Genomic DNA, 19,179 nt, shown 5'->3' on the forward strand with positions numbered 1-19,179 from the left:
TAATAATAAGATAGAGTTGAAGAATCTTTTTTCTTTAAGTGGACTCCAAGAGAACAATTCTAGTGACGGTGTTACATGATCGAATTTTCTAATGTTACAAACGAAACGAACGCAGATATTGTGAACACGCTGTAGTCTATGGGCAAGATCAGTATTTATATTCGTGAATAGAGAATCGCAATAATCGAAGTGGGGCATCACTGAAGTTTGGATCAGGTTCTTTTTAAGGCTGAGAGGTAAAATGTTGGTTAAGTATCTGAGGGAATGACTTATGGAAAAAGTTTTCTTACATATGTAGGTCACTTGACTTTGAAAATTTAAATTTGAATCTAAATATACCCCAAAATTTTTACTGTCGTACTATATGTAATTGTAGTATTATTTATTTTTGTATTTGATACAGTGGCTAGATCTATTTATAGGTCAGTAACAAAAGTTTATAATTATGATTTTACAATTTCTCAATAGCTAGGTCTATATTTTGTTCCGATCTAACTTCCTTGATTTGTTTGTTTGTTCGTCACAGCACCTTAGGAATACTAGGACTAATTTTTCGGCTAAAGTGGCAAAAAATACATGTTTTGATTTTTTTACATGATATTTGCCTTAGGGCTATATATTTTTGTTTAATATTTTGTCCTTTATTAGACTCCGTCAGCCATTTTCAAAGGCCTAGGGGCTATTTTTATAATGCTACACACAGCTGTTTTTAAATCAATTGTTTTTCTCGAAACTATGTTTTTTCGACAATGAAATGGGGCTTAGAGACTTTAATTTGCTTCAACTTAATGGAATTTTGTAAGACTATTCAGCATATCTAGTAGGCCTACACAAAGTTATGCATGAAAACTTTTGGTAATATCAATCTTTAACTTAAAAAAAAGAAAGAAAATTATTAAGCAAAAATTGCGATTTATATTACAATTTTCATCTCATTAACCAATGCTCAAATTTAAAAACTCGTGCGCAGTATTGTTAACCATGAGATGCAAGTCTTTCAGAGGAAATTTTGAAACATAATAATAATTTTGAAGCCGTCAAGGATATTTTCAATTTACTCGTAATTTAATATTATTGAAATAAGTGAAAATTAATATCTAAGGAACTAATATTTGAAACTTGATTAAATTTGGTATTGTTATTTAAACTGATAGACACAATAAACCAGCCGCATTTGAAAGCAATTTATTGATGGAAGACATTATATGATTAAAAAATCAGCTCCAGTGTCCCTTAAATTAAATTACTTTACACTGCACTTTAGGTTTGTGGCAAATGGTCTGAAACTCAGAAATTTCTTATGATCACAGAATCATTGAATAGAAATCATGCGTTCTAGTCGAAATCCCTTGCCGCACTCGTGAACAGCGAATATTTTCTAAGTCTACTTCGCATAACGGTGATGTTACATGATGTTTGCGCTTATAGAAGCAGTTTCAGAAGTAAGATGTCTAAGCAGGAATCAGTCACATCTGCGTCTCGTAGAGCAGTGGTAATGTGTTCACTTAATGATTCAGTTCGAGTCTTGTTAACGATACAATTTTATTTTGTTATCGTTATTTAGCGTTATAAATAATATTCAAGTTATCATTTATATTCTGTTATCGTTCTTTAGTGATATAAATAATATGCAAGTTACCATTTATATTCTGTTATCATTCTTTAGAGTTATAAATAATACTCAAGTTATAATTTTATTTTGTTATCGTTCTTTTGCGATATAAATAATATTCAAGTAATCATTTATATTTTGTTATCGTTATTTAGTGATATAAATAATATTCAAACTATCATTTATATTGTTACCATTCTTTAGCGATATAAATAATCTTCAAGTAACCCTTTATATTTTGTTATCTTCTTTAGTGACATAATGTAAATAATATTCAAGTTATCATTTATATTGTTATCGTTTTTTAGCGTTATAATATTCAAGTTATTTATATTCTGTTATAGTTTCGTAGCGTTATAAATAATACTCATGTTAGCCCTTCATTTTATTTTGTTATGGTTCTTTAGCGATATAAATAATATTCAAGTTATCCATATTATTATTTTGTCGTTCTTTAGTCATATAAATAATATTAAATTATCATTTATATTTTTTTTCGTTCTTTAGTGATATAAATAATATTAAGTTATCATTTATATTCTGTTATCGTTCTTTAGCGATATAAATACTATTCAAGCTATCATTTATATTCTTTTATCATTCTTTAGTGATATAAATAATATTAAGTTCTTATTTATATTCTATTATCGTTCTTTAGTGATATAGGCTATGTAACATAAATTGAATGTTAGATTTGAAACAGTACAATTGCATAACTCGAAATCGTTTACAAATGTCGAGTTCGGATAATTATAATAAAAAAATGTACAGTCTTGGACCGAAATTAGAGCTATGCATTTGACCAGATTCGGTATTACACTTACTGTAGGTTCAATTATAGAAAGGAGAGAAATAGCATATGATCCTTTATTTATGACACTTTGACTAGCACTTAATTTAATCGCTGTGATAATACATTAATAAAATGTATTCGTAATTATTTTTATGTCTGAAACTTTGAAATATTTATGTAAGATTTGTTGGATAATCTAAATGCGTATTTAAGAATTTTAAAGAATTTTAATTATTTTCTTTCTAAATTGATTCAGAGGAACATAACAGATTTTGTTATACTTCCCCAAACTATTATTTCGTAAGCCTACTGAATAACCGAATAGGCTGAAGTAAAATAAATATACCGCATTATATTATATGTCAGATGGGATCGTAGTTGGTAAAATTTGTAAATAAATTTTCTCAATTTCTAGCAAAGATAATCTATATAGCCTATTTTATTCAGCTTAAGTTTGGTCCATCATATGCCTAACTATTTCACCTCCTCAAATGTATATATTTTTTTAATAATTTCCGGAATGTAATGTAATTTTGAAATAATTTTCTCTTGGAGGAAATCCTGTTTTATTTAAATAAAAGGGTATAGGAACTGTTTTGTTAATATTGAGAGATAGGAAGTATTGATCAAAAAAATGTAACAATAATAACTCCCGTACTAGATACAGTATGTTACTTCCCAGTTTGTATCACTAAAAATTAAAACAGTACCATCTGTGATAGAATAAGTATTTCCTTTAATTTTATCTCGGTTTATTAAAATGAAATAAACACGCCTATATCTAAACAAAATTCTGTAACTGAAAGCAAATATGCTTATAATAGTTTATAATGTTGATGGCTTTATATTTTACATTAATCGCTAACATCCAATTTCGAAATATTTATCTGTTTATCCGAATCAGAAATCTCCTCGATGGTTTTATAAATTTCATTAACACTTCCTCATTTCTAAATTCTGTAGTATAGAAATGCTAAGCATCAATTTTATATGTAACATTATTTTATGTACATGCATATATTGTTTGTGCACCGTAAGCAGCACTTTGCATGAAATAGTAGTGAGCCAGTGGTAAACATATTATATAGAGCACCAGAAATTAAAACGTTTTGGTAATTAAAATAATAAATATTCACCGTACACGCTGCGTGTTATTAATAAGGTTTTATTTCTATCAGAATCAAGCCCAATATCATCTGCACAAGAAGAGTGGTGAATCGTCACTGACTGCATATGCTCTACACGGCACAAGAGGTGAAATTATGCCTCTCCTAAATTTGCAGGTTGTCAGCAACACATCCCTCTAATGGCGCTGATGGTGACTTACTTTACATATATTGACACGGGGACTGCCATGGTATGACCTCAATGTACGACTGACAAAAAGAAAGTCCTCCCTTCGCAAATGCTGTAACTGATTATCATAAAGTAGATAGATGGATGGATGGATGGATGGGTGGATGGATGGATGGATGGATTGGATAGATAAATGGATAGATTAGATAGATAGATAGATAGATAGATAGATAGATAGATAGATAGATAGATAGATAGATAGATAGATAGATAGATAGATAGATAGATAGATAGATAGATAGATAGATAGATAGATAGATAGGTAGGTAGGTAGGTAGGTAGGTAGGTAGGTAGGTAGATAGGTAGATAGGTAGATAGGTAGATAGGTAGGTAGATAGATAGATAGATAGATAGATAGATAGATAGATAGATAGATAGATAGATAGATAGATAGATAGATAGATAGATAGATAGATAGATAGATAGATAGATAGATAGATAGATAGATAGATAGATAGATAGATAGATAGATAGATAGATAGATAGATAGATAGATAGATAGATAGATAGATAGATAGATAGATAGATAGATAGATAGATAGATAGATAGATAGATAGATAGATAGATAGATAGATAGATAGATAGATAGATAGATAGATAGATAGATAGATAGATAGATAGATAGATAGATAGATAGATAGATAGATAGATAGATAGATAGATAGATAGATAGATAGATAGATAGATAGATAGATAGATAGATAGATAGATAGATAGATAGATAGATAGATAGATAGATAGATAGATAGATAGATAGATAGATAGATAGATAGATAGATAGATAGATAGATAGATAGATAGATAGATAGATAGATAGATAGATAGATAGATAGATAGATAGATAGATAGATAGATAGATAGATAGATAGATAGATAGATAGATAGATAGATAGATAGATAGATAGATAGATAGATAGATAGATAGATAGATAGATAGATAGATAGATAGATAGATAGATAGATAGATAGATAGATAGATAGATAGATAGATAGATAGATTTATTGAGTAATATAATACATACAGATTTTATATTATCATAATTTTCTCTAAAATCCAATGCACGGGTCTTCTGACCGTACGTGCTTTGTACCCAAAACAAGTCCTCCTTTGTAGGTTTCCCTCACCTATGTTTATATCCAACTACTCTCTAAAAGAACACACATATTAAAATAAAATGGCACAATAATAGTATATTATGCAACGAGCCTATAATGGTAGTAATTAAGACGCGAGTATGTTTGTTTATGAAACGAGCGCAAGCAAGTTTCATAATTTTTCATACGTGGGTCTTAATTACCATTATAGGCAAGTTTCATACGACTTTTTATGCTCGACCATATTTCTTACTTGAAATTATTCATAAGTATTCATGTTATGGTTATGTAAGTGAGGAGCGGAACTGACTTTCTAAATTGTGAGATGTGCGCAGACGCGAAAGTATTTATTTTTTCCGAGGAACGAATGTCATTGACCTTGATACAATCTAGCAAATAACATGAACATTAATCTTTATATAACCTGGGAATTGATTTGGAATTGAAGAACGAGGTTACAAATTGAATTTATTTGAATATTATTTACAATTAACGCTAATTATTATAGTAACACAACATAACCTTCTACGACAGTATTGGATTTCCAGCCTCCGTGACGTTTCGCTAGTTGTTTTCGATTGCATATTCGAGAATAATCGATACTTGCGGTTTTATAATGCTACAATGGTGATTTCTCATTGGCTAAACAACTGAACTATAATTAATAGGTGTACTTTAATGAGGTGCATTAAAGGGCTACTACCAGTTGTATAATTACTACATTTCGGCATGGTCGAGCATAAAACACATTATATAATATATCCTAACCTAAAAGACATAAAAGTGTACAGTTGGGTAGATACTATTATCCCTTCCTCAGTTCGCGTCACAAACTTCAACAGCTGAAGTTCTAATCTTTCTCACCTTCAAGAGGAACAATCAATTCTTTTGTTCCCATTCTCTATTCCCCATGTGGTCAAGATATGCAAGCGAACTCCTATTCTGACTTAGCATCGAGGGTGGTAGATATTTTCTCCGTACATGTTCCAATTCGACACACTGTAATAAAGTATGTTTATAGGAGTCCTTTTCTTTGCAAAGCGGACAAAGACGCTCCCCTTCTTCATTGACAATTTTATTACCCTTCCATTCCCCCAATCTTAGCTACGCTAAACCTGCTCTGCCGTCTTTGTTACAAGAATTATACTAATTCATGTATCATAAAGAGTGTTATAACGAACTTCTTTGAATCCTGTTTCTAATCAATTCCAGTTTTGGAAATACATGGGGTGTCTTCTTACCTGTTAAACCGTTTAAATTTTACATAATTTAAATAATTACAATAATTATTTATTTCTTGATTAATATAGATATATAATAGTTATATACAGGGTATCCCATGTATCTTGTCCACCTCAAATAACTTTTATGATTGGAGTGGAATTGAAAATATTATTTTTGAAATTATTATACAACAATGGGCTAATATAATTAAGGAGATTTGGTTCATTTACCTACATTCTTGTACAAGATATAAGTGACGTCATCACTTTTTCAAATAGTACCTCATAATTTAACCATGTCCAATGACCTACACTCTTTAAGACGAGTTCAAAAATGTATCTTAAAGCTACCATCCGAAACAATAACATTTTTAAAAATTGTTTCATGTATAGTATGCTGTGTGCAAGATTTACTGTTCATTTAGAATTGTCACTTTGGAAGTATGAGGGAGAGTCAAAAAGTAACCTTAATAATTGTTTTATTAATTGAATATGTACAATAACACTACAAACACTTCATCACTTTTCCACATAGTCCCAACTACGTTCTATGCAAGTGTTCCTGTTATATTGTGTTAAAAGTGATGAAGTGTTTGTCGTCTTATTGTACATATTCAATTAATAAAACAATTATTAATGCTAATTTTTGACCCTCCCTCGTACGTTATTTCTTGATACAGGAAGGTCTAAAGCTACAGTTTTGAATTCGTCTCAAAGATTGTAACTAATGTAACATGAAAAAATGATTACGTCACTTGTGTCTTGTGCAACAAAAGCAGTTAGATGAAAAAAAAAACTTCCTAATTATTTTACCTCCTTGTTGTAAAATAACTTCCAAAAATTTATTTTCAATACAAGTTCAAACGTAAAAGTTTTTTGAGGTTGACAAGTTAAATGGGACACCACCATTGGTTTCATTGTTATTTTTATTGTTTCGGATGGTAGAATTATGATACAGTTTTGAGCTCGTCCTAAAGGGCGTAATTCATTGGACATGATTAAATTATGTAGTGCTATTTGAAGAAGTAATAACGTCACTTATATCTTGTACAAGAATGCAGTTACATAAAACTTATCTCCATACTTATGTTAGTCCCTTGTAAAATAACTTCCAAAAAATATTCTCAATCCAAGTCCAAACATAAAAGTTATTTGAGTTGGACAAGATAAATTATATAAAAATATACATCTAACAAGGAATGCACTTGATCTCGAACGCTCAGAATCGCACAGGAAAATGATTATAATATAAATCGCTCGTCACAAAAATAGTGGTATGAATCATTCCCATGCAAACTGTGCATCTTACCAAGAGAGACATTTGAATGATCACCTATTTAAGGTCTAAGAGAAGAACTTTGGTAATAAAAAGAAGAAAAATATCGATATAATAGGACCGGAAACAGATATTTCATTTTTGTGACTATATTGCTACATTTCCCTACAACAATGTAACAAAACCTCTGCTTAAAATTAATACAATATATGAAAAATAAACTTCGTTTATAGGAATATTTTTTTTCTACTTTCGGCCAATGCTACCTTCTGTAAAAATGTGCGACACTTTTTTTAAATACCCTGTATAGGAGTGAGAGATAAGATAAGAATATTATACCTACATGGTGAAAGACGTGTGAAGTAAACTGTTTATTGACAATAGATATAAGGAAGCCATTCTTTTCGGTGGCCAAATTTACCATCTGACGACAAGTCGAGTTCTTTATTACAATGATATTTTATTCAGTTTACACATGTTTTCCGCAAGCGAACATTATCTTCCTTTATCCTCCGTTATACACAGTGAACTGAATAATGGTAATTGGCTTCCCACCCTCGCCATTGCCATGTTTTCGTACAATAATATATCTACATTGTTTTGCTCGTTTCAGCTTCTTCGTGTAGTTATGACCTCTGCTGGATCCTCTGCTTCCGTTTCATTGTTGCATTGTATTGCTCCAATTCAAAACAAAACCATTTTGTTAAATGCAAAACACATTGTTCCAACCTACAAAAACAAGTCAACACTTTAGACAAAAAATAAAATAAATGATCCCATGTACATTGTCATCATTCGCTATGCAATTTCTACAGTAAGTAATAACATTGCTACTTTACATAGAACAGCGTCTTATAAATTAGGGGAGAGTTTGGTAGTATCGGACATCGGGTAATATCGGACAGTGCGTTTCTTTCATCTACCACAGATGGTAGTACTTGAATGACGTGGTTACGTAACTGTATGCGACATCACAGAAACGTAACCACGTCATTCAGGTTCTATCATCTGTTTGTAGTTGAAAGAAACTCACTGTCCGATACTACCCGATGTCCGATACTACCCAACTCTCCCCTATCCGCGAGTATCTTCTCGCATATAGCCCACTGTTTAAATCTACATCATTTACAGTGATGGTCTTCGATTGAGGTTACTTAAATGCTGTAGAATTGAACACACGATATTTCCAATTTTATTATAATGTATGTTGGCAACCTTTAGTGTATTCGGACCATTCCAATTCGTTTGGATTAGTTGTTTGCTTAGGCTATAATATTGTAGGCCTATATACAGGGACAACATTTTATTTTTACTAACATTTCTAATATTAACCTGGGTATACCTTTGGATCAACGGTTGATACCCCCTTCCACGACTGGAGTTCGATGATACTGGCGTAATATACAAACAAATCACTTTACTAGGTATAGGAGGGAAGAAAAGTAGTTCATCCATTTACGTAAACTAGGAAATATCACGCTTTTGAGTTTGATAATTTTCAGTAGGTTTTTGTTTAATCAAAATACAGTACAGAATTAACAATAAGTGTTTTTACTCACGAACTGAGCTGTCCATGTGGACGTATTCATTATGCAGTGTATATTATACTGTCTACAACACATTAGAGTACACTATAGAGAATGACGTTAAATTGAAAATAATCATAATATAGATATTTAAACACATTGTCAAAATGGTGGCCGTTCATTTCGATACAGGCTTCAGTTCTAATGTGTGTAATTCCAATTACCAGTTTCGTCCTTCGTACTAGTAACTCATGTTGAAATAATTCTATACCTACTCTCAGAGTACCTTACGTACTATAAATTCAATCTGCACTTCTGCTCGATCCGAAAAGATAAAATTACTAAGACATGCTATCTACTGTCCGTCCAAGTGGTTTTGTCGCAGGGCCGTAGAAAGGGGGGAAATCACGTGACAGTTAATTATTTAACGAGGCCCTTTTATTTAAGTTATTTTAAACAGTTAGACTATATGGGTATAATATTACGTAGACGTCCAATTCCTAACAGAAATTAATGTTCTCAGAAAGGAGCTAAGACAGCCCAGCCACTAGCATTTACAGAGAGGCGAATAGAAGCAGGTGGGGGAAACCGGAATGCTACGTAGGCAAATGGACGACAGTACCTATGCGAAAATGATGCAATATTGAAAACTCTTTCGTCACTGGAAAACGCGAACACATTTTTGGAACGTACCGTTTACTATGACCGTAAGGCTACTATGACTGTATATGCGGTCTTGGATCTGTGTGGAGGGCGGTTGAACTTCATTAGTAGAAGGGGTGGGAGTGAAGTACATTCAAAAACACAGGTACAATAAAAATTGAAGTAAAATTAAAATGATGTCCCTGTATTTCATGACAGTATGTGTGTATTTAATACATACCCACTTCACTTTGCGTGATTCGGGTTCCGCATACTGCGGATAGATGGCAGGACTGTGACCTATTTTCAAATTGCACAACATTTCGGCGGGCCACGTTATGCATGATGTGTATTTGTGAAGTTATATCGTGTACTAGAGTGAGTGTATGTTAGGTACTCGTGTAAGTGTAGTGTAGAAAATGGGGGAGGATAAGGATGAAGGTGATGAAGGGAGAAGGGAAAACCCGGTGCCGGCACGTGGCCTACTTCTATCGAATAGCACCAAGGCGGCCGCCAGGCTTAACGTACCCATCCGACTAACGAATCACTATCAAAAGTGACATATACCTTCCCTTCATATGCACTGCGGAGAGATTTGAGATTTAACCCAGGCACAATTTAGTGATTAGAAGTTGTGCACCGCCATCTCTCCTAGTCCTGAAGTAGAAATATTACAAGAAAACTTTTCACCCCGCCGGCAATCGGACCCGGGCCGGCTAGTCTGAAGACAGAACGATACCACAGAGCTAAATTGGCGGACTATTTCATGAAAGTTGTTAATTGAAACATAAGACTGTATTTTAGTCTTTAATTTTATCTCATTTCACTTCATTCATAAATATAAATTATAAAATATTGTACAGATATGCTGAATTTATAAATCTGTAAACATTTTATTAATCCCTTAATTTAAACATAAGATTATTTTTTTCCCTCTCATTTTATTTCACCACATCCATCCATGTAATCCATTTATATCAGATTGTACTTTAAAAAATTCAATATGAGATTTAAATAATCATTATCATATAAATAATAATAATAATAACAATAATAATAATATTTTTTATTTATTTTTTATTTATTTACTTATATTTAATGTGCTGTACAACAGCCAGAGGCCAATTACAGTTCAGCACAAACAATGTAACAAAAACATTAGCAATAATTTACTATAAAAGTACAAAGAAATAATTAAATTAATGGCAATTAATTAAAATGTTAATTAGAAATGAAATAATGGAATCATAAATGAAGAATGGAATCATATAAAATAGTATTACAAAGATATACAAGATTATAATACAACGACAATAATGACAATGAATGGACGGGATAAAATGGATGACTAAACTACATAGAATAATGAGATTAAAAGTAATTATATTTGAAAATGAAAGGATGGAGTCAAATAAATTAATAAATAACAAAATGTTATAAAAGTTAGCGAGAATAATATTAAAATACATATTTAAACAAAAGATATAAATGAAAACTGATATAAAACTTCAAAGTATACACTACACATTAAATGGATCCAAGTTTGATCTATGCAAATTAGCTTATTTTATACATCTGCAGACCGGAGAGAGAGATTTAGAATTTCTATTGTAAAACATTTTATGATATCTTAAACCCTGAGCAGGAATACGAAGACTGATATTGCTTAGGAAAGATTCACAATCAATATCACCCTTAATGACTTTACAAAAAAATAAATAATCCAGATCTTGACGTCTAGCAAATAAACTGCAGCAGTTAAAATATCTACAGTTAATCTCATATTTATAGTCATCGGAATTTGGTAAAAATTTATAAGAACATAAGGAAATAAATTTTCTTTGAATATTCTCCAATTTAGCCGAGTCAGTGGAAGTAATGAAGTTCCATACAACAGATGCATATTCAAGCTTGGATCTGACCAATGTATAGTATAAAATTAATAAACACATAGGAGTAGAAAAAGAATAAGTTACAGATCTAATTAGACCAAGCATTCTTAATGAATGGGTATAAATATATTGCACATGATTATGGAAATATAATTTCGAATCAAGTAATAATAATAATAATAATAATAATAATAATAATAATAATAATAATAATAATAATAATAATAATAATAATAATAATATATTTTTAAGGATATTACAGCACTTAAAATTATTTTAAAAGTAAAGAATGACATTTGCGCCATCCTGTACGTAACCCTCCATTTGCTTTTCTTTCAGAGAAAACTGAGATGCTAAAACAGTAACAGTAATAATAATAATTAGCGAACCTGAAAATTTGCGAATAAATTCATGGAAGAGCGGTGTAAAACATTAGTAATAACGGGTTAAAAATCACAATGTTTTGCCAAAGCGGCAAATAAGATTTTAAAACTGAATAAATGTTGCAAATTTGTAATATATCGCCACAACAGACAATATACTTAATATTTACTTGCAAAAATTGCAGTGTATCTTAGTGCTATCACATTCGAAATTACGCATTTAACGCAACCATACAAGCTCTAACGTAATAATCCTAACAACTATTTATACTTCGTTCCATAATGCCTGACAGGAGATGTAAACATTGCCGGCAGAAGAGGAGAGGAGTATAATTGGATACTTTAAAGTAGAAGGGTGCAAAGTGCCAAAAATGAAACATTGGAGATAAGACAAACAAATGTAGTTATAAGAATAATTGTACACATATTTGTGTCATGTTTTTTTTTTACTGATAGGAAACGGCAATAGTACAGTGTTTACTCATTAATAATAGCGGTATGTAAAGACATTATTTATCCATATTTAATTATATAACACAAATTGTGAAAAGGGTTAAGTAATGGGTACAGTTGCAGTAGAATGGTGCAAAGTCCAATACATATTTTTTCCTATTCTGAGTAATTTTTACTCACAGATCTGCCTGTAAAACTGGCTACGCTCCTCATTTGGAAGACAGAGAGTCATTGCTAGTAGATCCCCCTTCTTTTTTTCATTAATTTTCCTATTTTGTACTTTAACTTGAAACAATGCTGACTGCAAATCTTTCACGTTTTTTAAGCACTTTAATGGTATGCACTGCTTCATTATCATGGGACTGTTACACAGAAACACTACCTGCTTTACTAACATCATACTGAATGCAACATGCCTTAGAAATATTCAAGTTCTTGATGGAAATTAGTTGATCAGCAACATCTTGGGTATTAAGGAAATCTGACTCTAGCATTGGAACTGTTTGAAATGGTTTTACAACTTTAGAGTCTCGTACGATTTTAAGCAGGTCACTAGGAATGAAGGCTTTTGTCTCTTTCTCTTGTTTTTCAATCAAAGCGAAACCAGAATCACATTGCAAGAAACTGTGGCCACTGAGAAGGAAACGTTGTTCTATGTGCTCAAATCAACCAATGACAACTAAAAAGAGACACATGAAAACCATTACACGGCTTTTATTTTGAGCTGCACAGTTATCAGATTCTTCTTGTTTGTTATGTCCCTATTGACCAGTTTTATCAGACACGAGGCAATGTCATTGGCACCTCTACTCGCGATGCTTTCACCCCACATACACATGTAAGACTGCATTGTATCACATACACAAACTCCAAAGTTATAACGCGAAAGCTGACATCTGTAAAACATTTCGTTGTGTGTAAGTTTGGGCACAAACATGACCTTTTTTAGATCCATTGCAAAGGAACAAGCATTACTATCAGGCAACTGTGAAAGACTGGTGTCAGTCTTCATAATATTTTGTGCACACTCTGCCCGTCTATGATGCAGCTCAAGAGAGCGCTTACCATCTGAAACTGCATGGTGCTGGCAACGTAACATCTAAATATCTCGCTTATGAAACACAAGTGGATGTAGCCTCTTTCATATATCATCCTCCTAGGCATATTGCACTTTTCTGCGTAAAAATTTCGTTTTCTATGATTTTGGCACTTTGCACCATTCTACTTTAAAGTATCCAATTGCTATTCAACCAATGACAGAGGTCTCATTTCGTAGAACGTTTCAGACCGTCCTACTTCAAGATAAGCGTGGAATGAGACCTCTGCCATTGGTTGAATAACAATTATCCTCTCTCTCTCTCTTCCGGCAGTCAGACATGGAACGAAGTATTACTCGTTGCACGAATGTTTGCCGGCGGCCTGTAGGCGAACTACAGCATAAACACTGCGTAGGAGATGGATGATGCAGCGCCAGCGTCTCTCTCGAAATCGGCAATCATTTATGCAATGAGTAATATAGACCCGTGCAGATATATTGTAAACATTAATCCAGTATGGCAACTGGTTAAGCTGGCTTCATGGTGCTGCTACGTAAAACCTTATAAATATGTTTCGTACGAAATATTTACAAAATTCCGAGAAATGAGGCGTGTAGTTGCAAAATCAGATACATCACTTTTTTTTTTCTTCCGAAAATGAGTTAATGTTATATTTCATATCTTCATCTGATCCTACAACTGTTACAGCACTGTTAAGCTCCAAAGCCAGATACATCACATGGATTTGTATGATGAAATAATAGTATTGGTTGCAAATCCTTAGTTCCTTGCAAACGTTTTTCCGTCATACTGAAAATTTATGTTTTAGTGATGTAGCTGATATTGCAACTAAACGCCTCAAATATCTTATTTCGCGTAAAATTTCATACGAAAAGCTAAAAAGTGCAGCATTTTCCAAAAAGTTTTTCTCGATTTTAATTTTGTTTCCTTTTTTTTTATTTTTTATTTTTTTAAATTTCGTGAACATAAAATACATTTATAATGACTTTTCTTACTACATACATCAAAGCGAATTTTCTGTCTTAAAATTTGCGCCGAAATCCATTCACGATATTCAATAATAATAATAATAATAATAATAATAATAATAATAATAATAATAATAACAATAATAATAGTAATAATAATAATAATAGTAATAATAATAATAATAACTCACCGTCTCGTTGTACCGGCTTTGCTGGCGTCACGATTGTACATGGTGTTGGCTGCCGTGTAGTCCTCAGCATTCTGGGCCAGGAGTTTTGGAAACACGATGTGCCTCTCGTACCTGTACGGAAACACCACTGTTATGAGTCTGTTTCATCTGTACACATATCTGCACACAGCAATGCATTGTATAGACATTGATTCTCATTGAATAATGCCAAGGCGCCCTACTTCCATACTAGTGTTATTTTCTGAAGCCGGCGCGTCGAAAGCTGCTTCTGTCTCCCCGTGAAATTATGTTCTGTCTCGACGAATTTTGAATTTTGGACTAGTAAGCTTAATAATTCCATCATCCTCACGTTCATGGAAAATTCCGGAAAAGTTCCTTGAATCAGGAGCTGAACCCAGAGAAGGCCTGATGGCCTTAACTACATCAGAATAAATAAATTAAATAGATAGATAGACAGACAGACAGACAGATAGACAGATAGAGAGAGATGGATGGATGGATGGATGGATGGATGGATAGATATATTTCTACTCAGCACTTCGTACACCGGATAATACCTTCAGTTCTAATGACCGTTAAATGAAACCATTAAGTGATACGTCTAACTTATGTACAGCAGTGGAAAAAAAAACGGACTTACCCTTGTAGCTGATTTCAGAGCCTTGTTCACTTCAGAGCACAATAGACTGGTAACTAAGACTTTCGTGTTTCGAATCCTGTCTGGGAAGGAAACTTTTTTTTTTGTTCCTTATTCAAATTTATTCCCAATACTTTTCGATTGCTGGTAAAATTCATGTTCTGGGCATAATAAGTTAATTAAATAGTAAAATGTCGCTGCAATAAAAAGTTATTGGGAATACATTTGAATAAGGAATAAAAAAAAGTTTCCTTCCCAGGCAGGATTCGAACCACGAAAGTCTTAGTTACCAGTCTATCGTGCTCTGGAGTGAACAAGGCTCTGAAATTAGCTACAAGGATCGGTCCGGTTTTTTGCCACTACTGTACAATACAAACAATAATTATGACAAGTGAAGTTTTCGATGAATGCTTAAAGTTTTGGAGTCGTGTATTAAGATTAATTTCTGCACGATAGTGTACTTTCTTGTGCTTAAAGTAAACGACCGCCATGATTGAAAGTTTATTTTACTGAATTCTGAGTTGCCAACCTAGATAAGTATGTTGAAATATTACAAATAACTGCTCTATACTTGTTTTTTAAAGATAGGACATGACAGGAGCGTTGCCATCGGAAAAACAACTGAATGTCACATAACTTGGTAGGCCTGTTGCTATGGTAACAACGGTTGAGTTGCCAGACGTACTGTTTCCACGTGGCAAGTGCTTAATAGCCCTCTTGACGATATTTATTGTGCACACAATGTTAGCATTGGTACGTTTCGTGTTTGATTCTCTGTCGATTTTTGTATTGTTTTCTTACCTTCTCGTCAATTGTCAACGAATGTTTTAACGTCAGCCATCTTAACATCAATTACTAGCTTCCATCAGCTGGCAGCATGGTAGTCCATATTGGCAACATAGTACTGTAGTTCCAAGTTCGGCCGCTTAACTGTCATGTCCCATCTTTCAAAAAAACAAGTATAGAGTTGTAATGAAAACCACTGCCTTCTATGTATTCTAGAATCCTATAATACATGTAAAATTCGTACGAAAAATGCAGTGTTAATTAATACACATTATACAAAACAAATCACTGCATTTTGAATGTACTGAACTTTATTTAAATAGTTCAAACTTCACTTAACAAAAAGAAGTAAAAATTATTCCAATTGAACACGAAATATTTCAAGTACCTGAATCATTTTTACTCCTTCACATTGAAGTTGATGGTGAAGTTTGTACGTTGGCCAGACTGCTAACTTTCAGTCAGCTGTTCATAGTGTATTGTACGTACTGTATATTCAGATTTTTTAAAATGTTTTCAAAATATACTATCGTGCGAAATATGTATAATGCAAGTTTGTGAAATGCATTGCAATATCTCGGAAATGGGAAAACTCGCTCTGCTTATTTTTCAAACGTTTTCTCGATTTTTTTAAAAAATACTTACCAACCTTGCATCGTAATATGCTATTCCCGAATGTTTCTTAACTTAATAATTCCGTTCTTAGCTTAGTATTGCTAATGTCTGGGAACGTCAGATGCCAGATAATATGGGTCGTTTCTGTATCTCCTTGTACTGTGCCCTGAACTTGGGCCCTTTTAATGTGTATGGAAGTAATAAAGAAATGTAACTGCTAGACAAACTTTAGAAACCAAAATATGAAACATAATTCATGATCAAATGAATTTTTTGTACAAATTTGATAATTGTTACCATATCATATTCAAAATAGATTTAATTAGAAACATTCTACATTGGAAGATATTCTGATATGGAAATTAGCCACCGCCGTGGCTCAGTCGGTTAAGGTGCTTGCCTGCCGGTCTGAAGTTACGCTCGGGCGCGGGTTCGATCCCCGCTTCGGCTGATTACCTGGTTGGTAGGTTCCCCCCCCCCCCGAGGTTTTCCCCAACTATAAGGTAAATATCAGGTAATCTATAGCGAATCCTCGGCCTCATTTCGCCTAATACCATCTCGCTATCACCATTTCATCGACGCTCAATAATCTAGTAGTTGATACAGCGTCGTTAAATAACCAACTTAAAAATATTGAAATTATTTGGAAAGCACTTATGTCGAGTAAAATATCTCCGTATATAAGAGGTTTGAACTTTTGATTGTAGCTAGTGTGTGGCATTTTTTGATTTGAAATTGAATCAGTATTTGAAAGTGATAGAAGCTGGTCAATCTGCAGTAAGATGACTTGTGAGGGTTCAGAATAAATCCAAATTACATTTACCAGGAGGTTAGGGATACTAAGTCCGAATTTAATGTAGTTATACTCTCATTAACCGAATCGTGGCTAGCGTGGATGTAAATCGCCCGCATAATTATATCGACAGTGTTGTATTGTTTCCCAGATAACGACGTATACTGAAAATAAGAGCGATCCTAAAACGAAACCCTGGGGAACTCCAATTTACCGACGTTAAATACCCGTTGCTGAAATTATTTTTCTTGCGATAGGAGTGCCACCGTTTCAATTGTCAATCTATTTTCGCATTGCATAAAATCACAAACATAAATATTTGATTTTTACACAAAATTATATTTCATTCTTTTTCACTTCGAATAAAGACCCACTAATTTTGACTGAAAATCACTAGCCATTTTTCACGTGCGTCTTTCACAGATAAATTTAATCGTTGACACAATGTTTACAAAATCGTTAAAAAGAAATCACTCTACACAGGCAAATAGACAGATAGGCTTACAGACTGTATACTCAAGTTCATATGGTCCTGATGAATGGTACCTAAAATGTGTCATTACGTGAAAATATTCAAAACAAGCTTTTGCAGGAATTGATTACTTCTCTTTTTATTTTGTAGACTCATTGTTAAAAAAAAAGATGCAAAATTGTATATACACGTAACCGAATTTAAGAACGAAGTGGGAAGTGTTTGGAAGTATAAAGTTTAAATTTCACTCTCACTCTCTCTGTCTGTCTGTCTCTCTCTCTCTCTCTGGTGGCAGTATATGAGGCAGTTCGGAATAATTGGACGATATACGGTCTTATTAATACTGTACAAAGTGCGTAGGGCGTGGTGGAATAAGGCTTGTGAAAATTATTGCAGAATTTCCACGTGATTATGAATTGATTTTCTTTAATGAAGCTATGAAAGTTAATGAAAGTCATGAAATAAAGACCCAATCTACGAGTAAAACTATTATTTAAAAGTAATCTCCCGACGTTAAATTGTTTCTGAGATAGACTACAAAGACCAGCAACGTAACAAAATTTCTGTTAACTCACTTTTTAGTTGCCAAGTTGCCACACGTCGGTACATAAGATGCACTTCACAGTAGCTGTTTAAATTCGGAGATGATTTTGGATTTTCCCCATGTAGGAGGGTCCATCAACATTCCATTTTGTGGATAGAAAATTAGTTCCTGATTAAAAAAAAAAGCATTTCCCAACCTTGTATCTTAATATAATATAAAATGCCTGCCTTCCTTAAAGAAAATCTGTTTGTAATATGAGAATTGTATATATATTATTAATATAAGTAAGGCATGCATTTTGAGGACGATTCTGTTGACTATTATAATTTTACTACGTCATACTACTTTTGACCAATAAAACGGTACGAAAGGATGTATTTCAATCAATCATGGCTGCTTATCGCACAATTTATCGCGTCCCTAGCATTTGTTTAATTTTATCGCGTCCCTAGCATTTGTTTAATTTTATCGCGTCCCTAGCATTTGTTTCTTTGTTTGCTAACATTTCAAACTGCGCTGGTCTGGACGTCAAAAAAAAAATTACAAACCACTCCAGTCGATGCACAGCAGTTTCAAATATGACTCGCATTGGCAACTAAGAACAAGAATTAATAAAGATCACTGGTCATATCTATGCATCTTCCCTGAAATCCTATTCACAAATAAAGGAAGAGCACCATTCGGAAATCCTGAATAAGTTGAATACGCCATGTAGGCCTACATCAACGAGTTCACTTCTTTTACGCACACGTCCAATATAACATCAACTGAACGTCCAACCACTAAAACATTCAAATTTGAAAATTGTACATTCAATAATTATTCTTTTTAAAATTATTCATGTTTATTTTTTATGTCATCGT

General features: G+C 32.8%; 1 protein-coding gene across 1 annotated transcript in view; it reads right to left on the reverse strand.

Annotated features, from left to right (window-relative positions):
• LOC138707765 (cytosolic carboxypeptidase 6) overlaps positions 1 to 19,179 on the reverse strand; it is a 1,502,040-nt gene that overhangs the window by 212,615 nt on the left and 1,270,246 nt on the right. Inside the window, exon 10 of the mRNA XM_069837635.1 lies at positions 14,470 to 14,580. Within this exon, the coding sequence (XP_069693736.1) occupies positions 14,470 to 14,580 (111 nt within the window). The remainder of the gene's footprint in view (positions 1 to 14,469; positions 14,581 to 19,179) is intronic.

This window comes from Periplaneta americana, chromosome 10 (assembly GCF_040183065.1).
Source record: "Periplaneta americana isolate PAMFEO1 chromosome 10, P.americana_PAMFEO1_priV1, whole genome shotgun sequence".
Classification (NCBI taxonomy): domain Eukaryota; kingdom Metazoa; phylum Arthropoda; class Insecta; order Blattodea; family Blattidae; genus Periplaneta; species Periplaneta americana.